The sequence below is a fragment of the Ptychodera flava genome, chromosome 9 (genome assembly GCF_041260155.1).
Source record: "Ptychodera flava strain L36383 chromosome 9, AS_Pfla_20210202, whole genome shotgun sequence".
Lineage (NCBI taxonomy): Eukaryota > Metazoa > Hemichordata > Enteropneusta > Ptychoderidae > Ptychodera > Ptychodera flava.
This window is the reverse complement of record NC_091936.1, coordinates 14,876,211-14,901,222: the sequence shown is the minus strand read 5'-3', so window position 1 is coordinate 14,901,222 and position 25,012 is coordinate 14,876,211. Positions and strand designations below refer to the sequence as shown.

Sequence of the window (25,012 nt, the reverse complement as noted above, 5' to 3'; positions counted from 1 at the left end):
CTACTAGCAATACTTATTATGAAAGAGAAGATAGTGACGATGAGAATGATATCGTTGTTCATGTACGCAATGACACCACCGACATTAAAGATGAGGATCAATAGTGGTGATGATGATGTCACACAGTAGTTTTCTGCAGTCGTTACCAGGGTTGGAAGGAGAGGCTTGGTCATGGAGAAATATTCTCGACAGATATCACTATAAGTGCACAGGGTCTAGGACAAAACTGAACTGTTGTGAATTCATCCTTTATATTATCATAGAAATGTACTATGTTTTATTTGACTTGAGTTCAACAACCATTTGGACATTTAACCATACCATAATGACATGCTACCCATCCAAATTTAACAATACTATATGGTCGGAGACTGCTTATTAGGTGAGCTTTTATATCTACATATTGTTACATGGGCTCAGGTAAGCCAAACTTTCTGTTAGAGAGGGGGTTACTCAAAGTCATCATGGTTGGCTGGGGTGTCACTCAAAATTTCGGAGTTTCTAATGTAACTTCTCTGACCCCCCCCCGATCGTAAATAATGACGGCTCCCTAAACAGCTGTGAACGCCCGAGTCAGAACGATCGGGACCAGTACACGCACTGCCGTATCTCAGCGAAAATTTAGAAAAAAACAATGGAGCTACTGCTAAGAAATTTACAGACTCTTGGCTCTTGATGCATCAGTTACTGAGCTTTTATACTGGTTAAAAAGGCATTCTGAATACAGCGGTAAATTTCCTCCCAAACGAGAAAGGATAACACGCGGGCATTCTGCAATGGACGCTGTCAATTTTACCTTGCTGCAGGCCCCACACTAATCTCGGCCCTGCCCCGCTGCACTTGTACAGTCTACTACCTCCATGTAGTACAGCCTTACAGGACTAGTAGCCGGCCAAACACACAAAAAACAACGTCGCAGTGTAAATCCGTAGGTCAGAACCGTTGATCATAAATTTTCAGAACCAGTGATGTTTAAAAGTTTTGTATTGATCACTTCATTTAGGTTTATGTGAATGACTTTCTCATCGAGCTGCGTCTATAATTGTCCCGGGCATTGTCCATGCGAATTTGGGGCCTGCCTCAGCTCCCTCGATCGTCTGTAGACTACAGCCAAACTCACAGTCCTGAGCAAATTGTACAGTTGTGAAAGTCAGATATATGTATCATGAATTTTATACAAAAATATATAAACAACAGAATCAAACCAAGAGGTTAGTTTGCTGTCGGGCCGGGTGCGCAGGGGACGACTTTGCAGTGAGGCCGGGATCTCTCTAATGTGTTCGAACTTCTAAGCTTACAATGCCTGGAGCTCAATCGCATCGCAGCTAGCCGATAATTGTACTACTGTAGTCCTTGTGAGGATTAGATACCCGTTACGTTCGATATTATTTTGAAATATTTTTAAATTTAATAAGTAAGACTGTTGTACTGCATTCAAGATATAATTTTTCCTTTCTGAGCGTTTTCAATTACGCCGTACGGCAACGATATGCGAAGTTGATAGACTGTGTTGCCTGCAGCGTAGCCTGGCCGTACACAAAACTTCGTTTGAGTAGACGGAGCAGAATCAGTCCCTCATTTATTTTCAACGAAGTTTTTATTATACTCCATTATGGAAGAAACGACTAGTTCAATGATTACAATGGTGAAGTGTTGAATTTTTATTCATATATATGTTTTTCTCTCTCAATTCATTCAGCAAACTTGATCTCCGTACCGTTGGTCACAACGTGCAATGCCTTGCATGAAGCTTACAATCGACTGCCTCCGTCGTTAGTTTAGCTGTTCAAGACGTTTGTTTGCACGGCTCATTATAGTCGGAACAATCTGTGAACACTTACATATTTATATCTTTCCGGTATTTCACCCAACTTTCGCGCGTTTTTAGCTGAGTCTCCAGTTTCGATGGACCAGACCTTTTCGAAGAGCGTATGGTTTCTACGGACGCCACAGTAAAACTTGCGTAGATGTGGTTGAGCATGCGCGGTGGTGTGATTACGTTTCGTTTCGTGTGTCAACAAAGCTGACTTCTGGTCCGGACAAGAAGTCATTTTTCACTCCTTTTACTGTTAATCGTGAGGCGGGCTGGGCATGCAAACCATGCGATTCAGTATTAATTATGGTCTACTTTCACATGCTGAGGATGTCATTTTAATCAAAAATATGAAAAAAATTGTTAAAATTACAATACTGGGGCTTTAATATGTAAATTGAAATTTGTCTGAAATTTTTATCATGGCTTTTGGTAAGAAGTCATGCAGGAGTTTGTAAACTGGTACTTTGTTTCCACTCAAGTTCAGATTCAAACTTTTAAAATCACGTGCTGAAGGACCCCGCCCAAAGCTTTGGTAATAAAAGCGTACAAATATTGACCAAATTCCTCTCTGCAGCGGCAAATGTTGAGCTCTCGATGCTATATTTGGTAACAAACCTAGAATCACAATCAGTTTCATTGATGCCTCCTAAAAGTAGTCAGAATGTATGACAGCCTTTTAATGATAAGTGGCATAGCGCCACCACTGGCAGTCTTTTGAACTCCTTTCTTTTGCTCCACCATGCAGTGCTAAAGGTAAATATATAAACCGCATTGCAAAATTGCTTTCTCCTAGCCATTACGGGAAAGCTCCATTAACTTAGGAATACCTTACTTCCCTACTTAGTTATCAGAGGATCAATTTCACAGACCTGCCTTTCCTACAATGGCACTACAATGGCACCAGCTGGATTAGATAAACATAACGATGGAACATTCACACCTTGGGGGGATTAAAAGTCTTCTGTTTGTCACCCGAGTTGGTCAGGGAAGGACCCGGGTTTCAGGTACCATGCAGGTTAATGCAGTCTTTCCCTAATGCATTGTATAGCGGTAAACAAGTAAAGGAAGATATCATAAGCAAGGATAACATGGCCAGAGTAGCAAACCTGGCCAATAATAGAAAGTCTGACGGTGTTCACATCGTGCAAGTGGTTCAGATTTCTCTGCTAGAATCCGCACAACCCTCGACATGGCCAGCTTTTACGACATTAGATATAGCCAATTTTCACAATGTTTGACATGTCTGTTTCCAAGTTAATTCAGGTGCAAAACTCCTGTTCACTTCCATTGTTTTACCAAACGCATCGAATGTGGCTTTGAAAGTATAAACCATCATTTATTGCATGATAACCACTTGCTGTCATCAATTTCATTTACCAAATTTTCCCACAATTGAAAATTCTCCTTTCTCATGGGCTTTTACACTTTTTTTCACATCTTCTCTTTCATTTCAGCAAGGTACCACCAAACGATTACGCTTCTCTGCCAGAAACTGCCCGGATAGGCAACTCGGCAGGTTTCTTTTTTGTCATATTTGCGGCCATTGTCGGCTTCCTGGTCACTTACCCCGACTACAAACGTGAACCGACAGAAGATGAGGAATACGAACATCAGCCAATCATCATGAAATAAACTCAACCAAACCATCTCTTACCATGTAAATCATCTACTAAGTTCACTTACTGCTTACTTTTTATGTTTTATATTGTCGGTATCGAATTTGTTATGCGCATATCTCATAAATAATTTCTTAATGTTAATAAGTTGGTCTTAATATTTCATATGTTTCTGTGTTTCATTTTCATGTTTTGTGTCTGTCTTGTTTCCGCTATGCAATAGGTGGCATTCCACGGCATGTTCATTTCATATCTTCGCTTCCTTGGCCCCTGCACATTTCAAGGCTAACTTCCTGTGCCCTGTATAAAAGATTGTGTTGGACCACAATCCGTCATTATTAGCATGTTTGTTATGCAACACAGCATGGGGTATCATTATAATATCATTATGTGACATGTGTTTTTGTTTCACCACAGTTATGATAGGTTTGTTTGCATGATAAAAATGCATGTTTTGTACTAACTTACATTTTTGTTTCACAGGTGTATGCGTGTGTTCTGATTGAGTTCAAAATATATCACACTGCTCCCGGACAACTTTCATCAAATGTATATGGCACAAGTGATCTGAAAAACAAAAAGAAACTGGCCAACTAATTTGATTGAGTTTTTTGCAACAGACTTTGCCACGTGTCTAATCAAATAACTGGTTTATTTCATGTGATCATAATTTCATAATTTTAACATTGAATGATATTGATCAGACATCCCTAATTTGTAATTGCGAAAAAGACAAAATTTCTGTCAGAGAGCCCGCTCAGTCATTTTGGTTTCACTTTTTGACAAAAATCAGGTCTTTTGTTTTGTTGAATTACAAATTTTTTAGTACTTTGTGCCCTGTGGGCACAAGGTACTAATGTGATGGCGCGGCCCAATATGGCCAACATAGTGGGCCGTATGCTGTGGACGCAGGTATCTCAGAAACGCTTCAGTAACTTTTTCTGAAATTTGGTCTGGTGGTCACTTGGGCATGTATCTCAAACGGTCTTTTTTCTTTTTTTGATTGAATCATTTTAAAGTCACTTTTTTAGCTTTTTTCTGAAAACCACTATTTTCACTTTTTCCTCAAAACCACTGATTTGATTATTGTGATGTTTGGCATGGGTGTTCGTATAGTTGAAATACCGTCAGATATGTTCAAGATTTGGTGATACATGCCTCACATTATTTTTAAACAATATTTTTATCCATTTTTATTTTATATTTACTTGATTTTGCCTCACTTTCGCTAAAGCTATCGTCTGCGCATGCGCACAACTATAGGACAAAATCTGAGTTGAAGAATCGAAACGGACGCCATCTTGTTTCTCGGTATGGGCACATTTTTGGTAAAGTTGACAGTGATGCACTTTTGCAGCTGTCGTGTATTTTTTGGTACGAAAGGCGCCTTTGATCGACTGAAGAATGATGGCCTCCGTAGGCGATAAACACCGGTACTGGCAGGCATATCAGTTCTACTGAGGAAGTAATCCACTGGCCCGTATAGGTCAGGGGCTCACTTAGGGGAGAACCACTTGATTTCTGGGGGGTATAGAGGATTTCGAGGAAAAAAAATTGTCACCAGGTGAAATAAAAGAAAAAAATTAAGCCTGTAATGGCTTGAGAAAAAAATATTCTCATAACAGACAGAAATAAAAAAGGAATTGTCACAATGCTGTTGAAATGAGCAAAATTTTGGAAACTCATTCTCATGTATTCTTTGCTGGCATGCTGCCAAAGGCACGCAAATGTTTTTACCACAAGTAATTCTTATGTGTTTTCTTCCAGCACTTATGATATAAGCATTCACTACTTTACACCTCGGTGCACTCGATGTTTTTCTTCCCTTTTCTGACCCAAGAAATCATGTTTCAGGATTTCTGTTGCAATATCTCAATGGTATAGGCAATATCTAGATGGGACTATTTGACTTCTGTAAATCGTGAAAATTTAAAACACAAGATAGGAGTCAATAAACTAGTGTTAAAACAATACATTATTCTCTCAATATAAATATGTTTATGTTAGAAAGATTACAAGTTGACAATGAAAATTGAGGAACAACAAATATAATGAAATACAATGTGTGAGCCTTGTTTCTCTGACCACAAAAGATAACATCTCCCCTGAGAACATAAAAGGAATTGACTGTTTTAAAGAAAAGCAGGTATAGTACTGATCACAGTTGATTTGCTAAAAAAGTGTTCTATAATTTAAAGTTGTATATATAATAGACTTTCCATTTTGTTTGTCATTTGTTGGAATGTAAATGAATAAATAAAAACATCCTGTGATATGTGAAACACTGGCTTAAATTTGAAAAATTGCACTGCTACTCCATTTGAAAAAAAAATTGATGCAGGTCTGACTGTAGAAATCAAAAAATGCTGTCTCTCTAACAAAAAAAAGTTCCCATACCCACTTCCTGCATACCCCCCCCCCCCGAAATCAAATGGGTCTCCCCTTAATATGCGCATGCGCACATAACAAGTTAGCGTTGTTTTTCGAGGACTTTGAAAAAAAAACCCGAGGCCTTCATGTTTCTCGGTCAGTTGCGAATTTTGACGTTTTAAAGGTTTTAGCGTATATTTGATTGCTGTCATGTATTTTTTGGCACGAAACGCTCCTTCGATAGACTGAAGAATGATGGCCTCCGAGGCTCCGTACTCGGTACTCCCCAGTACCGGCGAATCCATTGCTTTTAATACTAGCGAGGCAACCCAACCGGCGGCCCGTACATAGCTGGGTGAGAGCGAGGGAATGCTCTGTCCTTCTACCTCCGGCCTCCATGTCATAACAAACTGGCGTCTTTTTATGTTAACGTACTGTCCTTTCGACACAGCGATTCCTTTTAGTTTTCTGTTGCTTATTTTGGGTAATTTCGACAGTTGTGCATTGATTTTGACATCATTTTTTACTTCGATCGCTAAAGTGTGTGCTTTTAAAGTTTTATGTTGACCGATTTACTAAGGAAGTACGCGCACTTCAGAATCACGGCATAATCCGACATGGTAATTTGGCATGATCATCAGATCATACATGATCCGAGATTGCACTTTAGCAAGGTCACGATAACTAATGTTGTTTGTTTCACTGTCGTTTAATACCTATATTTCCACTAAAAGACCATTAGAATTTCCTCCTGGCTACTTTGAAATCGTGCACTGGCATGCATGTAGTTGTCAACATCACTATGCTTGTTTGTGGCGAACAAAACCCATCGGCAATCGCCACGATCTCAAAAGCGTGGCGACAGCTGATTTCGTCGAAATTGATAAAACTAAGCAGTCCAAATATATGCTAAAGACAAAATAAAAAATTCTTTATTTAAAGCGCTTACTTGAAATTGTAAAGGAAGACAAAATATTACAATTACATTCTCGCGATCTCCATGAACTGGCCTTCCGATCACGCTGATACTGAGATCATGGAGGTAGTGCTGAGATAGACAACCATAGCCAAAAGCAGCAAAACTCAGCGACAATTCTGAGCTTTATTGACACAATATTTCATATCGCAGTATCAAATCAAACTGATTACAAAATCCCTGGATCAGCGATATTTTTAGTGAAATTTCCACATTAATCATAACTTGTGAAAAGTAAACGTGAAACAAAGACGTCGTGTATGCTGTCGATCGACAGCATTGTGTGAACCATAAAACCAGCTGGCATGGCATGTGCATTGACTGCACATGATAAAAGCCACAGGCTCTAGAGTCAATGCAGGCGAACCGCTAGCCGCCACTGATACAATAAAAATCAAAAAGGCGAGCAACAGCGGAAGCCATGCACGGAGATCGAGTAAATTTCAACACACGGTTTTGCCTTCTTTTATCTCAAACACAACTTGCTTATTGGGGTCGATCGATGCTCCAGTTCATCAACTTCATGAATACTCACACCAATATCCAAAATCTCTCTGTTAAGTCCATGAAAAAGCTGTGTTTTCGGAGCAGTGTCAGCTAGGAAACGCTATAATCATACATGACCCGCACTGACTGGGGTCAATGGTCATGACCCACAAGCGGAAGCTTGTGATTGGATAACGACTTTACGAACGGAAATTCAAAATATCGGTTAACTTTCACTTGTCCGCACCACAAGCTTCGCTATGGCAACGTTTTCATACTGGTAAGTAAGATTTACAGTTTTCCTCATTAATGTTCTCACTTCTTATCTTACTTTGAATAAAATTTTCTTCAACATTCCTGACTTGTTGCCGTACCTGACAGGGGGTTTGCACCTAGTGCAAATGGGAGGGGAAGCACATATTGTACAGGCTCCTGCTATAGTATTTTGTTCTCGTTTTGATCATGTGTTGTACATATGTGAAACAAGCTTTAGCAAAATTCGTGCAAGCTCTAAGAAACATTATATTCTCTACGCGAGGACTACTTTATTCTCTTAGATAAAATTATTTATATCTGAACTGCACAATTCCTTTTCTTTTTTTTTGGCCTCAAAGATAATTGGCAATTTACAGTGATACTCTACAAGATTGCTTGTCACTATTCGCGGAAATCATTAGAAAATCTGAAAAAAAAACACTATTAGTAATTATGACTACGTGTAAAGTGTCATTCGACGTTACAAACTACTGCTCCACACGCACGCAACGTCTGGTTATCACATGAAAACAGCGTGGCGAATTCACGCTAACCCGATGGCCGGAGACCAACAGTTTCCATGCCCGACGTACCAGTAACTCTTGAAAGATGTCCCGGTGCTGTTCCTTTCCTATTGTCCAGAAGTTTACCAGAATGTTTTGCTAAGCTAAATACCTGACAAAATTATTCAAAGATACGGTACTGCATCAGAGCGAAAGACCTTACATGTGTTAGGGTGGAGATCTCGTCGTGATCATAGAAGAATAATAGTTTAGCGTATCGATCGAGTTGCATGTGTCGAGGTCAACTGGATTTCGATGACACTTCAACATTGGACTTTTATATGATATCGGATATATGCAGCTACTGGACAACACAGTATCGAAATTAGAATTGTTTGGTCTGATCATAGACCCTTGACAAAAACATGGTCAGATTTGTAAGATGGTGAAACCCCCATATATATTGGATATTTACCCACCTTTTAGACAAGTCTAGTATCGTATAGGCCTAATTTAAGTTATAGTCAGACTACTGAAATCGGGCTTGGCTAGACCGCGGGGCAAAATCTGTAAGGTTTTGATCTCCAAGATATACATCGATTATTTACCCCCTATTTAACAAGTATAGTATCGAAGTTAGAGCCGAAATGATGAAGTCGGGCTTGGCAAGATCTGTGAGGTGGCAAATCTCCGACATAAAGAGTCGGACGTTTGTCCCGAAATCGCCGATAAACATCGGTGATTTTACATACACCACACGTGCCCGAGACACGAGGTGAGTCATTCTGGTGACGATATTGGGGTCCCAATCGCCGATAAATATCGAGTAAATATCTGTGATTTCACAGATCCCGCGTGTCGAGACGCAAGGCAAGTCATTCCAGAATTGCCTAGTATTGTTTACTATAAAGAGTCCTCAAAATCGCCGATATCTATCGGCTTGGGGTAAAATACGGGCAATTCCTCAAACCCGGCGTGCAGCGACAAGAGGCAAGTCATTCTTGTATTGTCTAGTATCGATTTTAGACCAGATAGTATAGATCGTTACGATGACGGATATATGACGGACGTCAAACTTCGATACTAGAAAGTAATGTCCGATATTTAAACATCGTGCAAAGTACCGTTTTCATTGACTTGATGGCCATTTGCCTTGGTCACTGTAAAAATCACGCTCACATTTTAAATTTGTGATTTGTCTTTTAACGTGGGTTTAGACATTTCAGTATTATTTCTCTTTATCAGTTACCCTATTTTTTGTATTCCCTTCATTGAATTTGATGATGAGTCCCTCAAAAGGGAGAAGTCAGAATCGTTTTTTGAAAAGTCATGTGTTATTGACTCAATTTGTGTGTGATCCGGTGTTTGTGCTGCCAAACCTTACCCATCCCTGATCGGAGTTCTGGATGCTTAGCATTTCCGTGTTGGGACGTCTTTCAAGCCCACGCTTGTGCTCTTTTTCTCAATGTTAGAAATATTTGTCGTGGAAAGGCTATTTTAGGAAATGAAAACGTTTATGTGTTAGTGCTTAACCTTTCACTGATTTTATGATTTTTTAACACTGAGATCAGTTGCCCCAACTTTCGGTTTTGATAGTCATCTTCATTTGAAGAATTAAAAAAGAATAAAAGAATTAAAAGGCATAAAAAACAGTTTGATGTTAGGATTTTGAAGTGGTGTCCTTTATTCATTTTTCAATCCCATGTTCTGGGCCCCTATACTGAGCGCGGGTAAAAAATCTTCACTATATTTGGATTTGACCTGATAACGAACCAGTTGATTTCCTTCAGGGCCAGTGATTTTTTAAAGTTGCTTGCCCGCTTGGCCAGTAGAGATTTGCATGAGTTTCGCACACTGCATGACAAGGACGTTACGGATACTGATCGAACGTAATTACGTTACCTAAATCTCTCGAGTGTAGCACCCCCTGAAACGGATGACGTATTCCCTTAAAAGCAACAATCAATCAGAACATTTCGTGATAGGTCAGTGCGGGTCATGTATGATTATAGCGTTTCCTAGCTGACACTGCTCCGAAAACACAGCTTTTTCATGGACTTAACAGAGAGATTTTGGATATTGGTGTGAGTATTCATGAAGTTGATGAACTGAAGCATCGATCGACCCCAATAAACAAGTTGTGTTTGAGATAAAAGAGGGCGAAACCGTCTGTTGAAATTTACTCGATCTCCGTGCATGGCTTCCGCTGTTGCTCACCTTCATTTTTAGCTACTATAGACTATAGTCTATAGAAGCTATTGGGATGGGTATCCGTCCGGCGTCCGTCGTCAGTCTGCATGTATGTATGTATGTATGTATGTATGTATGTCCGTTTGTGAGGCGTCCGTCCACTCAAATATCTTGAGAACCGCAGTACTGACTGATTTGATATTTGTTGTGTAGATGAAAAATATGATTTTGAGAAACTATTTTTTTTAATTTTTTGATATTGTTGAAAATAGGCAAATTAATGCCAAAAAAGGCGTTTTTGGTAAAAAATCTTCTTCTTCATAACCGCCGGTCAGACAGCTTTGTTATTTGGTATACAGGTCCCTAGGGACAACCCAACTTAGATTTGTTCAAATTGTGATGAAATATGCAAATCTGTATTTTTAAGGATTTTTTTTGGTCATTTTTGATCAAAATTTGACTTACATTGTATGTAATTCTTGTACTGTATAAACCCTATCAATTCACCCAGAAAAAAATAATTAATATGATTTTAAATAATTGAATTAATTAGGAAATCATCAAAGACAAAATAATTTTAGTGTAGAATTATCAGAAAGTTCAACTTTTTTTGACAGTTCATAGTGAAATGCTTACCATCTTGGAGGATTAAAACATGTAAAGGCAACTTTCCTGAATCCCAACTTTGACATATTCTGAACCGTCATTTATTGTGCCCTGTATGTTATCTAAAAGAAATTGCTCAAAACAGTTTGTCATGATAGGGTGGTCAAATAAATAGAGATAGAGAAAGTTCTAATTTCCATTTATGGTTGACTTGGTAAGGATAAAATAAAATTACTTTTTGAGGAAAAAAATAGAGTGGTCAATTAAAAGAGTGGTCAAAGTGATAGGGTTTTTATGGTAAAGCTGGGCTGTAAGATTCCTCATGTGCTATTTATAGCAATTATGCAAGCTGTGTAAACAGTGCAATGAAAGTGTTACATGATGCTTTTGATGACCTTGAACTTAAGTTTCAAACATTTGTCTCTTCAGTGTGCTTTCTCTGAGTACGTAGAGTTTCAACTTATTCAACAGAACTTACTTACAATGTTCATTTGAAAGTTAAAATGTTCTTGGTTAATAGGATGAAAATACTGATAAAAAGATAACCAGCTTAAGATTCTTTATAACCTGACAGATATGCTGTTTTTTCATGATGAAAATCTTGATTTAAGCAAGTCTTGTTTACTTTAATTAGAATGTAATTAACTCTTGTTTATTAGCTACTATAGACTAATATAGTCTATAGAAGCTATTGGGATTGGTATCTGTCCGGCGTGCACTGTCAGGATGTATGTATGTATGTATGTATGTATGTATGTCCGTTTGTGAGGCGTCCGTCCAACCATATATCTTGAGAACTGCAGTACTTACTGATTTGATATTTGTTGTGTGGATAAAGTATATGATTTTGAGAAACTCTTTTTATTAATTTTTGATATTGTTGAAAATATGCAAATTAGCACCAAAAAAGGCGTTTTTGGTAAAAAATCTTCTTCTTCATAACCACTGGTCAGACAGCTTTGTTATTTGGTATACAGGTCCCTAGGGATAACCCAACTTAGATTTGTTCAAATTGTGAAATATGCAAATCTGTATTTTTACGGAATTTTTTATTCCATTTTTGGTCAGGCCATCCTGAAATGAGCTATCAAAGATATCCACCTTCTTCATCAATACATGTGTCACAAAAGGTTATTCTCTACATAACACAGCAGAGCTCTGTCAACTGTTGGGTCACTTGTTTTTTTCTAAACTGCTGGTCAGACAGCTTTAATATTTGGTTTACAGGTCCCTAGGATGACCTTAGTGAGATAATTTCATACAGTCAGGATATACTTAATTTTGTATCCATGTCTATAGTAGCTTCAGGGACTTTGGCCCTATGTTTATTGTATCAGTTGCGGCTAGCGGTTCGCCTGCATTGACTCTAGAGCCTGTGATAAAAGCAAGTCGACATTGCAATATCAAACGGTCTACATCTTGTGAAAACAACGACGTAGCAGTGAAAGTTGTAATAGTCATCGGTAAAAACTCTTCACTGATGAACTGATAATAGCGTCAAACAAATGAAATTGCATATTTAGAGAAGGAAAACCAACGTCTCATCGTGGCCTTGAGTGAGAATAAACAATGGCGGACGTGCGGAGTGGGACTATTCTATTTAGGTAACGGGGGTACGGAGGGACACAGATTCATGAAGGTACTGGCAAAACGTGCCATTTTCCTAGCGATGCTGTCGCGGGAACTTCAATGTCCCATTGTTGTAACACCTTTTGAATAGTTTTTCTGATCGGAAAAGTAATTTTATTAACTGTAATGATCTATTATACGCTCATCACCTTTCTGTATCGGGGTTTAACCAGGGTAGGAGCACATAAAGTAAAGTGAAGTAAGCCTTTATTGAAATCCTATCCCCATTGGGGATCTTGATCATAAAGTGCAATACAGGTTTTGCAAATCAACAACAAAAGAGTATATATAGATGAGGATGTAACATGTTCATCAATATTTTACTCTTTTTCATTTTTATTTTGGTCTGAGTTCAAACAATTTTCCCAAATCACATAATGATGATTTGTCTGTTCTTGAAAAATGTTTATAAGGTCATGTGTGTCTCTGAATGTGTTTTTACAAATGTTTTAATTAGTTTACTTAAACATCATGTCTACTGTGTGGCTAATGAAAGTTGCGTGTGGCTAATAAAATTAGGACCAAATTAGCCACACTGAGTAAGTGTGGCTACTAACTTGAAAATCCTACCGCTAACCCTGATTGTATGTCCTTTCCTGCACTACATAATTCAAAATTAAATATTGTTATTGGCCTATACATACTTGAGGGGTAAGCTTATTTAGTCTCATACATTAAAGATGCACTGTTGACCTACAGAGTCCAAACTTTTTATCATTGTATTGTAGATAGGTGTACACTCCAAATACTAAGTACAAGTGTGGTGAGTGTAACAAGCAAATGTTTTTTAGTCAATGGTTCATATCAAGGTTGTTGATACTTACAATCCACACTTGGACTTATGCTGGAGCGGTAACCAACCAGTTCAAATAACTTTCATTTATGTCAAAACAATTTGACATTTTGCCAAATTTCACATTTATGGCAATTAATAAACAGTAAGGAGGTACAAAGGACGTCGGTGCCCCCGGGCCCCATGTTTAAATATCATGAGATGAAAACTGGTCAATCAGAAATAACAAACAATATAGATCTTGGAAGGGGTTGTCAGGATGCTTACAAGCATTTCTTTCTTGACTTGCAAAATTTTAACAAATTGATTTTGTACAGCATTCATTCCACTTCCAAAATTTACCACTTTTGGGGGTCATTTGGCAAACTCCATGTGAATATTTACATGGCTGCAAAAAATGTTTAAGTAGTTTTTGCCCTTATTAGAGGCATTTTTCCCAATTTTTGATGACCCTTCTAAAAATATAATGGTCCATCCCTTACCAAGTGTCTAAATGAAATGACCAGAGTTTTCCTTCTCTAAAAATACACTGTAAACCAATATTTGAAATCAGAATAATGATTAATTATTGTTTTTGTAACTCAAAAAGCTGTGATCTACATGTAAAATGTTATCTTAAAACTGTATTGTTATGCAAACTTAGAGTTTAAGCCCAAATTTTGGTAGAGGATGATAGACACATTGTCATCTTTTGTTTTTCATCAAAATATAGATGGAATATGTAATTTTACAGCAGATGTTAAAACCTGATCATAAGAAAACCACAAGGCTCTAATTTAGATCTAATATTTAAAATAATCAGCATTTTTACAGATATCCAAATCTTTTTTATTCTCCTAATGGTTAATAGCACTTTGCTCTGATGAAAATACTTGCATAATGTCATAGGTCACCAGGGTTCAGGGTTCAAAACTTAACCTGTTTGACCCCAATTTACTTGAAAAAGATCCATAATCACCATTGATAACAACGGGCTTGGGCCAAATCATGGTGAAAGAGTTAAAGTATTCTTCTGGTCAATCTTCTGATACAATCATTAATGAGAGATAACAGTTGATACTTATTTCACACAGCATAAGTCATTATCAGAATGGAGTTTGCTGTCCCGAAACTTTAAATGCCCTGTTTTATTTATTTCCATGGAAGACTAAATGTGGTTCATATTTCTGATTTTGTTTGGAGATAAACCGTAAAGAGACATCTCAAAGCTAGTAATAGATTTAGTGTTGCATGCGCAAGTGCTACAGGGAAGGCGGAATGAGCTTGGCCTCTCTGTTGTGTAACACAATAAAATAAACGCAACCACAGATGTTTTTTTATCAGTCAAACACACACATTAACCCCTTGACTACCAAGGCTAATGTATTCCTATATACCAGGCCCCTTATGTAAATATTGGTAAAATCTTGGGTGTGGTCATTGCATGAACACTGCTTAGAGTAAAAATTAAGTAAGTACCAATAAACCATATATTTTCTGAATCAGCATGAAATTTCCCACTTTTTCATACATAAATTTTGTATTTCCAGGTCATGTGACTGATCACATGACACATCAAGTGACCAGAGTTGGCAAAGAATATGAATATTTGAAGCATCAGGACGTGTTTTGAATCCATAAAATGATGCAAATTTGAATACAGTTCCAATTTTCATGGCATTGTCTTTACATATATATAATAATAACTACCCTTAACTTTATTAATAGATGTACCTATTTAAGATTTTTCTCACAAAAGGCAGAGTAAATGAACCACAAACATCAGCATCTGACATGATTCTGTATTTGAAAATCAATACATTTATATTTGTGAACACCTGCTTTATGTCTTCCTTGCAGAAACATGCATCTAAAATGGTTATGATTTATCAAAAAATAATTTACAATATTTAAAAATACATTTTAGGTAACAACATATCACATGACCAAACACATGACCAGTCATGTGACCAGTCATACCGATAATATGGCTGCTATAAAATTTCACTGGCTTAGGGCCTAAAAAATTGTATTTCCTCTAGTTTCATTCACGAATATTGCTGTTAATAGAACATATTTACATATAAATCATTTGTTTTCAATAAATAAACATTTCATTTCAATAAAAAAAATAAACCATAAACATCTTCACGATCGTCCATACTTCTGAAAACTGTAAATAACCAGCGCAATGCTTCTGTGATCAGCCTGACCTTTCTGGGTCGAGGTCATGGGTCACGACATTTGCTTCCGGATTTTGGCCATACTCGGACGTACGGGGGCGCAATCACAGTCACGCCAGATCGGAATACATCAATCTTAGTCATGCTGCGTGCCGACGCCGAAATTACGGGATTTTTAGCGACAAAAACGAAGGAAATATGCCTATTTAACTGTGCCGGATATTTCCGGCACTCAAGGTATATGGTAATTCAATATGGCGCCGGATATATCCGGCGCCATAGGTAGTCAAGGGGTTAACTGCCATCAAAAGTAAGCCATTGATACTACCACATCACTCAAAGCAAACAACATTCAGTTTGTACTTTTGTGTACATGTAGCCATAGACTCTAGTTTTCTAGCATCTATGGTGTAACAAAAGCTGATTGATGCAGAATTCTTCTGTAGCATAGAGGAATTAATAATTTCACTTGAAAAGATACCATAGTATTTTCTTGTTTATGAATTACAGCACAATGAAAATATTATTGAAAAGGCCCATATATAAGAATATTTTTGATGACAATAAGGAATAAACTATTTTGCCAGCGGTAATGGAAATAACCCCTGGCTGATTGCCACTTTTTTGCCTGCAAAGTTACATATGTAATTGTCCTGGGTAAGACTTAACAGGTTGTTTTAGAGATATTGATTGTGCTGGGAACATTTCTTCCCATTACACTGGCACCACCATCCACATAGAAACATTTCAGTACTCATTTTTCCAGTTTATACCAGTTGCAATGCTGTATGTTGCCAGAAGCAATTTTCAAGTACAAGAAATGCAGGCCCTACATCTGTGTCTAGCCAAATCTTCAATGTAACATAAAGAGTGGCATCTATTTAGTGTGTTCCACCAGTAAAAAACTTTTGTGGTTGCGCTCATTTTATCGTGTCTCACAACGGGGAGTCCGAGCTCACCCCTCTCCCCTGTACTTCCTCCAGCAACTTTTCTAACCTATCAATTGTGTCACACTATTTTCAATATATAAGCAGGTGACTGTCTGTTGAACATTTTATCAATTTTAAGTCTTTTTTTTAAAATTGTTTTTGGCCTGAAATATTGTATTTTAATAATAATATTTTTTTCTCTATATCTCTTTATTACAGTGACGAAAAGTACCACAATTTACCCACGACTGCCATAATAGCTAACACTGCTGGCGTTTTACTAGTGCTGTTTGCTCTGCTGGTTGGCTACGTAGTGTGTAATAGCACTTGGAAAAGGAGAGACGTCATTGATGCTGAAGAGGCAAACAACCTGCTTCCAGGAAGATCGGGCTACTGACCCCTGTTGAACATTGTAGAAGTAGTGTAACCCTATTTTTTCTGTAGAAGTGGTATAACCCTATTGTTTTCAATGAAGCGGGTAGATTCTTACGTAGGAAAGTGGGGTAAAAGGGTAAAATGAAGAAAAAGATGATTTTTTTCCCATTTCACCCCACTTTTTTGTGTTTTTATAGATGACCTTACTTCATATTTTGTACTTCCGTCTCAAAGGGACAGTAACTGTAACTTTTGATGTTTTTCGCAAAAGTTTGTTTTGCATGTCAGTTGCTAGTTCTTGTTCTACACTCCTCAAAGCATTGTGAAGACTTCAGCTTGTCAGCACAGCATCTGTATGTGTAAAATGCACTTATTGTTTACATTTGAACTCTAGTACAGACCTGAATTCAATCGTCAACAATAAATTGCACTTTAAGTGTACATGCTTTGTTTACAAGCTGAATACTGGGTATCTTGATGTGCTTTGTGGAGTAGAACAAGAAAACTGTAGTTGACATTAAAAACAAAAGCAGTAAAAGAAATCATCAAGATTTCAACTTCTGGCCCTTTGACACATGCAAAATTGTCTGATTTTTTTAGTCATGGTCCCTCTGAGCTTTTTTGTGTCATTTTAAAAAATACCAACCACTTGATATACATGATACTGTATGAAGGAGACTACCAAAGATTTCAAGTAAATTATTTTACCTCATTCATTTGCTATGAAAGAAAAAAAACATCAGTGAAAGGTCAAGCTTTGATGCAGCAAAGCACAGTTTTATTGCATACTGCCACATGAGAACAGTGTATTAAAGTTCATGCAGAGGTCAGTGAAAATTTGAATTTGACCTTTGAACTGTCCCTTCCCCTTTTTATTCAGGGACCCAAATGTTTTTGCCTTTTTTTATCTAAATTAAAATTCAAAGAGACAGGGAATGCTCAGTTGTGAAGCATTTCCAAAGTCAAGTCAATGAAGTTTATGAATTGGTTCTACATGAATTTATCAATTTGCTGGAGCTTTCATCAAAAATGAGATCAGGTAAAGTATATGTAAATTGGGCTGTAAATATCATGACTACGTGGTGATTATAGCCTCATTTGCATTTGTTCGATGCATACTACAACTTCTGTGATTCAAGTACATGCAGACATTAGGTTGAGAAAACAAAAACCAAATAAACAAACATACAAAAGACTTGCATCCATTTTCTGTTATTTAAATATCAATTTTGAACAGCACATCAAATACAGTTGTTCTTTTTACATATTTATTGATTGGGCCAAGCAGGCAATGTTTGTAATTTTATTTCAATCTCAGTATTGTGTGTATTTACACGGTACGGCATAGGTAATGTTGTACTACCCATCGCTGTTTGCCTAGGAGGAAAAGAAATTTAGATAATGTGTGCATCTTCACATGCGTTTTGTATCAAATTGGCTACAAGTTGTTGTTTGTCTCCTCTCATCAATTTAAAGATTTGTTATGAAATACTCTGTAACATCTCTGCAATTTTATTTCATTACTTGATACCGGTTTTTTTATTTAGCACAGCAATCATTGTTTTTATTAGTTGACCACAGGGCTCTATTTTGGCCATCACCACAAATGTATTTTCAACCACAGTGATATACCGGTATATGTGCAAATCAATGAATATATATATTTATCTATTTGATTAATATCATTCAAAGTCATAGTTAGAAAATGCAGAGTTTCAAATATTCAAGAGGTGCATTAGATGCTCATTGCATTAGAGCAGGTTGCTCGTGGCCTCGGTAGCCAACTGGACAAAAACGCACATCTATGCACAATGCAAAGACTAGTATGAGCAACTCTGTCTAGCAGAAATTAGTCAGAGTTTTAAAATGAGTTATATGAAATATCTGAAATTAAAACTGATAATTTGTGATTACTCAGAGACAGTATTGACAACGCATCCAGATTTAGGGCACCTCCACAACATCTCTTTGTAGTGGTGCACAGTATGATAATTTGAGTATGACGATCTGATACCCCTCTGTTGCAAGAGATGTAGGATCTTCCTAATCCCTTTTTCTGCGTGGTACCACTATTTATGAATTATTTGAAAATGGTCTGTACGGCATATATCAGAACATTTTGTACTTTTCCCCCATGTAAGACCGAATTTCCAGGGGTGTCACGGCTCTGTATGACTCATTTCATATTAACCTCTTGACCTTTGGGCATCATTATCAACCATGTGTTGTTTTTAAGTCACCAAAAGAGACCATTTCTTTTTATTATGGTGGTGTTCATAGACAGCTGAGTATCGAAATATTAGTGTAATATCTTAAAATGAGATTTTTTTTAATGTGCAATTACATAGAAGCAAAAATATGCCAAATTTCATCCAATATACAGAAATGAATTATTTTACCCCTTTATTTAAAAGGGAAGTTGATTTACAGTTTTTCTGCAAAACAGAAAAGTAATCCTTCAGCCTTTGTTATCTTGGGGAGCGTGATGTAAAATCGTACCCAATCATTTCATGATTGTTGGTTTCAGTATGCGCCCTTAGATCTCACTTCAGGTCTGTGGTTTCAGATTCTGTCAGTAAATTTTAATCTTTGCCGTTTCTGTAGTGTAGCCAGCAAGCAGCTAAATGTTACCAAAATCTTCCTCACCATACCTCATACTCAAAGTCAAAATACAAAGATATGTCTTCGTAATGGCTGACTTGTTTCTTTCAATTGCTCTCATTCAAATTCTATCTCTGTCATGTCCCGGTTAGTAGAAAAAAACACACCAGTAACCATTAGTAGTGTACTCTCAATCTGCAGCTAACTTTAACTCTTGTTTTGTCTTGATTGGTGAATTTTTGTTGGTCATGATATGTACAATAGTGTAGGCAGTAGCAATGATTTCACGAGAATGAAAGTGAATTTCATTCCTGCTCATGTCACATTAAATATATCTACAAAGTGCTATTTTCAACATATCATTACAAATTTATTAAACTCTAAGAGCTAAGTTTAAGCTGCATTATATTATAAATCAATGAAAAAATGTATTTTTGTGAGAGAAAACTGTAATATCTTGATTATCTCTCTAATACTTGCATTAATTAGTGTATATAAGTATAGATAGTGGTTTTTTTCAAGTGAATAAAGTGTCTGAAATTTAGAAATAGGATTGTATCATTGATGTCAATAGTAAAAATGTAAATTTGAAATAAATACTATTAGGATGTCAGAATATTATTTCAATTGTACCTTTTCACCACTTTGGTTTGGTCCAAAGCCATTGTTATCGATGGCAGTTTTGGACCTCTTTACAAGCAATTGGGTTGAACAGGTTCAGTGCTACAGTTGTAACTGTGTTTTTGTTTTTGTTGAGGGTTATAAGCTAGATGTTTTCAGGGTTTCCAGTCATTTTTCCGATATTCCCCTCAGCATAGCAATGCAGTCACCTATTGTGCAACAAAAATGTCACCTGGGTTCCCAAATTAGTGACCTGTATATTCTTTGAACTTGTGCAAATACATGTGATAAATAAATGACTTTCCACATCACAAGTTGTCCTTATAAGGCAGGTATGTTCTTCTTGTCTCAGTTGGCAGTATTATAGTATACAAAGTTATAATCATTTATACCCACATGCTGAAAACTTCATTAAACAGTATAAATTATATCTTCAATCTGCTTGAAAATACACATCACATACATGTATGTAGAGTTGTGAGCAAAGCTGCACTGAAAACAAATTTTGTAAGTGAAAGTTGTCATTGACAAGGATGGATAAACACTCACTGTTCGACATGCCAGGTTCAATCATACCATTGTTTTACTACCATGCAGGAAATACAACCATCATTTCAAACTATGACTGCATTAGCATGGCATATTTAAGAGCCAGTAACCATAACTTGTAATGATTTTGTTTCACTACTTTTGTTTTAAATGTCAATATCACAGTTTCTTGTTCTTCTCTGCAAAGCATTATGAGATACAGAGTGTTCAGCTTATCCACCGAGTCTGTACATGCATGGACTGCATTGATCATTATTGTCGACAAGTGAATTCTGGTCCGGACTAAAATTCAAATGTAAACAATAACTGTTACACTGCACTTCACACGTAAGGATGATGTGTTGGCAAGCTAAATAGCTAGTGTTTCAATATGCTTTGAGGAGGGAAACAAGAACTTACAGTTCACACACAAACAAAATGTTGAAAAATCACCAAAGGTTACAGTTGCTGACCCTTTAAACCCATTGTCAGATGCTATAAAGATATATAAAGATTTCCTCCATGATAAACTCCATCTGGAACCATTTTTCAGATATGAAATATCATGATTTTTGAACAAAGCTGGCATGGGAATGAAAAATCCTAAATATTCCTTGCATCTCTTCTGTCTTTACAAGTCCGTTGTCTTACTGGTTATCATTGAATTCTATTTATTTATTGCCACATCATGGTCAAGTACAATGGTGAAATTTGCTCTACAATAATTATTGTTTTACCGTTTCGATATAAACATCTAAAAGATACAAGTTCTCCCCACTTAAACCCGATTCCTAACCCCGAATAAACCACACAAACAAACAAGACTCTGTGTATCAGTTTGTTGAGTCTACACATTGGTTTAATATTCAGTATTACAGTGTATTCTGCCATTTCTTACCTGTTCCATTACAGCTGACAGCCATTACATTTCTGTTCTCTTTTGGTGAATTTCCACATTCCAGGCTGTCTTTTCATGAAGGCGTTTGTTGAAGACACACTATATTCTGACAGTAAGACCGTGGTAATAATGTTTCATGAAATCTGGACATGCTAGAGTGATATCGTCAAGGAATCGTCCTTGTGATGTACTTGTCATCGTTTGTCTCGTATCTTTTAGTCTCACACATGTTGAGTACGACAGTCTTTCAGCTATAGCTATAGAAGCAGTTAGTTCAGTAAACACTTTACACTTGTGCCACCGTGGCAAATTCGATAAAAAGTCGTGCCCTGAAAGAGATTATAACTTTAGCCGTAGAGGGCGCACACCACCTGGTTAATACAGTTATATCAAGAATTCACTGGCGGGTGGCTCCTTTCAGCTTTTAGGTACCGTTCAGTTTTTACGGCCGGGGGGGGGACCGGCAAAATCCAGGGGGGGGGTCATCAAAATTTTGGAATCCGCAAAGGGGGGGTCATCGCTTTTTTCACTGGTAAGAAAGGGGGGGTCACCACATTTTCAAAAACATAATACCAACAATAAAGTTCACTTTATGCCATTGCCATGATCGACCCTCTTTACCGGCGGCCGCCTTCGGCGGCCCACTACAATAAATATACATTATGTATTACCCATGACCCTCTTAACGGGCAGACGCCTTTGGCGGCCCACTCAGGTTTACTTCATGCAATGGCCATGATTGACCCTCTTTACCGGCAAGCCGCCTTCGGCGGCCCACTACAATAAATATACATTATGTATTACCCATGACCCTCTTAACAGGCAGACGCCTTTGGCGGCCCACTCCAATTAGGTTTACTTCATGCAATGGCCATGATCGACCCTCTTTACTCCAATAATTTGACTTTATGTAATACCCCACGGCAATCTTAATGGCCGTGCGCCTTCAGCAGCCCTGTCCAGTAAAGTCTACTTTATGCAATAGCCATGATCGACCCTCTTTACCGGTGGTACCGGTGGCCCACTAGAATAAAGTTGACTTTACGTAATGGCCCATGACCCTCTTAACCGGAGGGCTGCCTTTGGCGAACCACTCCAATAAAGTTCACTTTATACAATGTCCATGGACATGAGTTGTCTATTGAAATGAAGTTAAAATTGCCTTACAGTTGTCCTAATTAACAGACGTTTCAATGGATGTGGCTGAGAAGTTTGTGCACTGGCATCTCTGCTACACGAATAAAGTGCGCGGCGTACTGGAGTTCAAATCCAAACCATGCGGGTAAATTTGACGTATGGGTTTTAGTTATTTTTAAGCGGGGGGGGGGGGGGGTCATCATTTTTTTCGTCTGACAAAGGGGGGGTCATCTTTTTTTCACGAAAAATGCAGGGGGGGGGTCTATATTTTTTTGAACACCGGCGACAAGATTTTGCCGGCCCCCCCCCCCGCCGTAAAAACTGAACGCTCCCTTAGGCTCACTCCAGTAAGAAAGATGAAGTTAATGAGGACGAAGTAAAAAATGGCGGGTATATCGAAGCTATAGACAGAATAAAACATATTCTCTCTGATCAACTTGATTGTTAATTCAGGTACACGTTATGCACCAAAGTGTTATCTTGGTAAAGTATAATTGCAGTGCAACGCAGGTGTACGTCCGTTACTTCCCTGGCTGTTTAAATCTGAAATAAACTAAGTAATTGTATCAAATGTCGGTCGACTCTGCCCCAGTCAAAGTTGATTTGGTATTCATCATATGTGAATGAACGGATGTGTTAATATTGTCAAGTTGAATTCACGATCGAAGTATCCGATTTCAAAGAAAACACGATTGAACTAATTTGGGATAATTGGATGTTCATATTTTGCAAATTTCTCAAAAATGTTAGGTGCCATATAGCTGAATGTTGCAATATCGCAAGTTACTCATAAAAACAAGTGTGCAATATAAAAAGAAAAGTAGATGAGATAACATTTGTAGATTAAATCGACATTAATTCACCATCCAATTATCCCAAATTAGTTCCAATGGTGTTAGAAGGAATTTACTCATAATCACTGAAAAGAACACTTATAACAGAAGCAACAGTGTCTCAATAAGTAACCTGTGTTTTACAAAACTCTGCTACCAGTTTGAATAGGACACCAATGATTATTTTATTTTCTTCATAGCAATGTAAAAATCGTACTTATTTTTCAATCTTTGTTCATGATGTAATTAAATTAGAAACAGTTATTATATGATGAATATTTGCGGTTGGAGACGCAATACGGTCATAATTCGTTGGTATGTCGATAATAATAAATAATTATGACATGAAAATTTTCACGTACACGCCCCATATGCATGTGTTAGAGATTGGCCAATTTGCAAGGTAACTGTGTAGTATGTTACCCATAATTTACGACTTTTTATTTGCTTAGTGTGAAATCCAAACCTGCTGGGCGTTATCAACAGATCAATGTTCTCGCTTTTTATCAAATTGAGTACACTATGTATCACTCAATGTTGGCAGTCTTGTAATTTTTCAATTTACCGGTCATTAAAAATAATCCATCGTTTATTTTTCGGGATTTCTTAGGAGAAACTTTAAATCATTTATGATATTTTCATCTTGGTATCATATGGTCAACCGTTTCATGCATGCATCTATTACCTTTGCAGTGCAACGCAGCTGTACATCACTCCCTGTCACTGTTTAAATCTGAAATAAATATGGTGTATGTGTCAAAGGTAGGTCGATTCTGTCATAGTCGAGAACTTACGCATATGTTGTTTTTTCCCCAAGAAAACTGTCAACCTTAATGCACAATTATCCGTGACATCGAGTGAGAATGACAAAACAGTTTACCACAACGGTACAAACGCATTCAATTATTGTACAGGAAAGTATTTATAGAAATATATGAACTTTTGGGAATTTCTGCATTCATGTATACGGTATGCTGAATCCGAATCTTGTCTGAGTTTGTAATTCTGCGTTTTATTCCTGATTTATCCTATTGGAAAAGTTGTCTTGAACAGGATTGGAACAAATTTAGGATAATTGGATTTTCATATTTTTGAAATTTCTCAAAAGTGTTAGGTCCCGTACGCGTATAGCTGAATGTTGCAATATTGCAAATTACTCATAAAAACAAGTAACATAAAAAGAAAAGCAGACGAGATTACATTTGTAGATGAAATCGACATTACTTCACCATCCAATTATCCCAAATTAGTTCCAATCGTGTACTTGGCCTTTTCCCAAACGGCTTTGTTGTGTCAAGGAACCCTTCCTAACCTTACATTCTAACTTCAGTTATGTAGCTCCTTTGCTGAAGTCTAGAGTGATGACACCTCCCGCATGTATCAATCTAGGGCTGCCATACCTCCGGGGCGTTCGTCTGGTTCGAGATACAATCTCTGGATGTTCACTTTGTTAGCAGACACAGAGATCTTATCAACGATCAGATCTCAAGGGATCGTTATGAACAAGATTTTGCCTTTCTATGTTCAGAAAACTCTTGCTGAGAAAAAATAAGTACTATACCTCAGAATTGAGCAGAACTCGGAGGAGGTGCATGTCAGTATTAGTAAACCGTAACTGAAAATGTAGCGACGAATGTTCAATGTGAAAAAGTTAGCTGTAGGTTTCAAATCAAGAAATACCACCATCT

At 37.4% G+C, this 25,012-nt stretch overlaps 1 protein-coding gene across 8 annotated transcripts in view; it reads left to right on the top strand.

Moving 5' to 3' along the window:
• Nucleotides 1-20,255, top strand: part of LOC139140102 (transmembrane ascorbate-dependent reductase CYB561-like) — a 65,158-nt gene extending 44,903 nt beyond the window's left edge. For 4 of the 8 annotated variants that reach the window (XM_070709123.1, XM_070709126.1, XM_070709124.1 and 1 more), the window contains exons 5-6: nucleotides 3,271-3,473; nucleotides 16,551-20,255. In XM_070709123.1, coding sequence (XP_070565224.1) covers nucleotides 3,271-3,448 — 178 coding nt within the window. In that variant the 3' untranslated portion in view covers nucleotides 3,449-3,473; nucleotides 16,551-20,255. The remainder of the gene's footprint in view (nucleotides 1-3,270; nucleotides 3,474-16,550) is intronic. The other 4 variants (XM_070709127.1, XM_070709130.1, XM_070709129.1 and 1 more) reach the window with 1 other exon arrangement.
• Nucleotides 20,256-25,012: the final 4,757 nt, after the last annotated feature.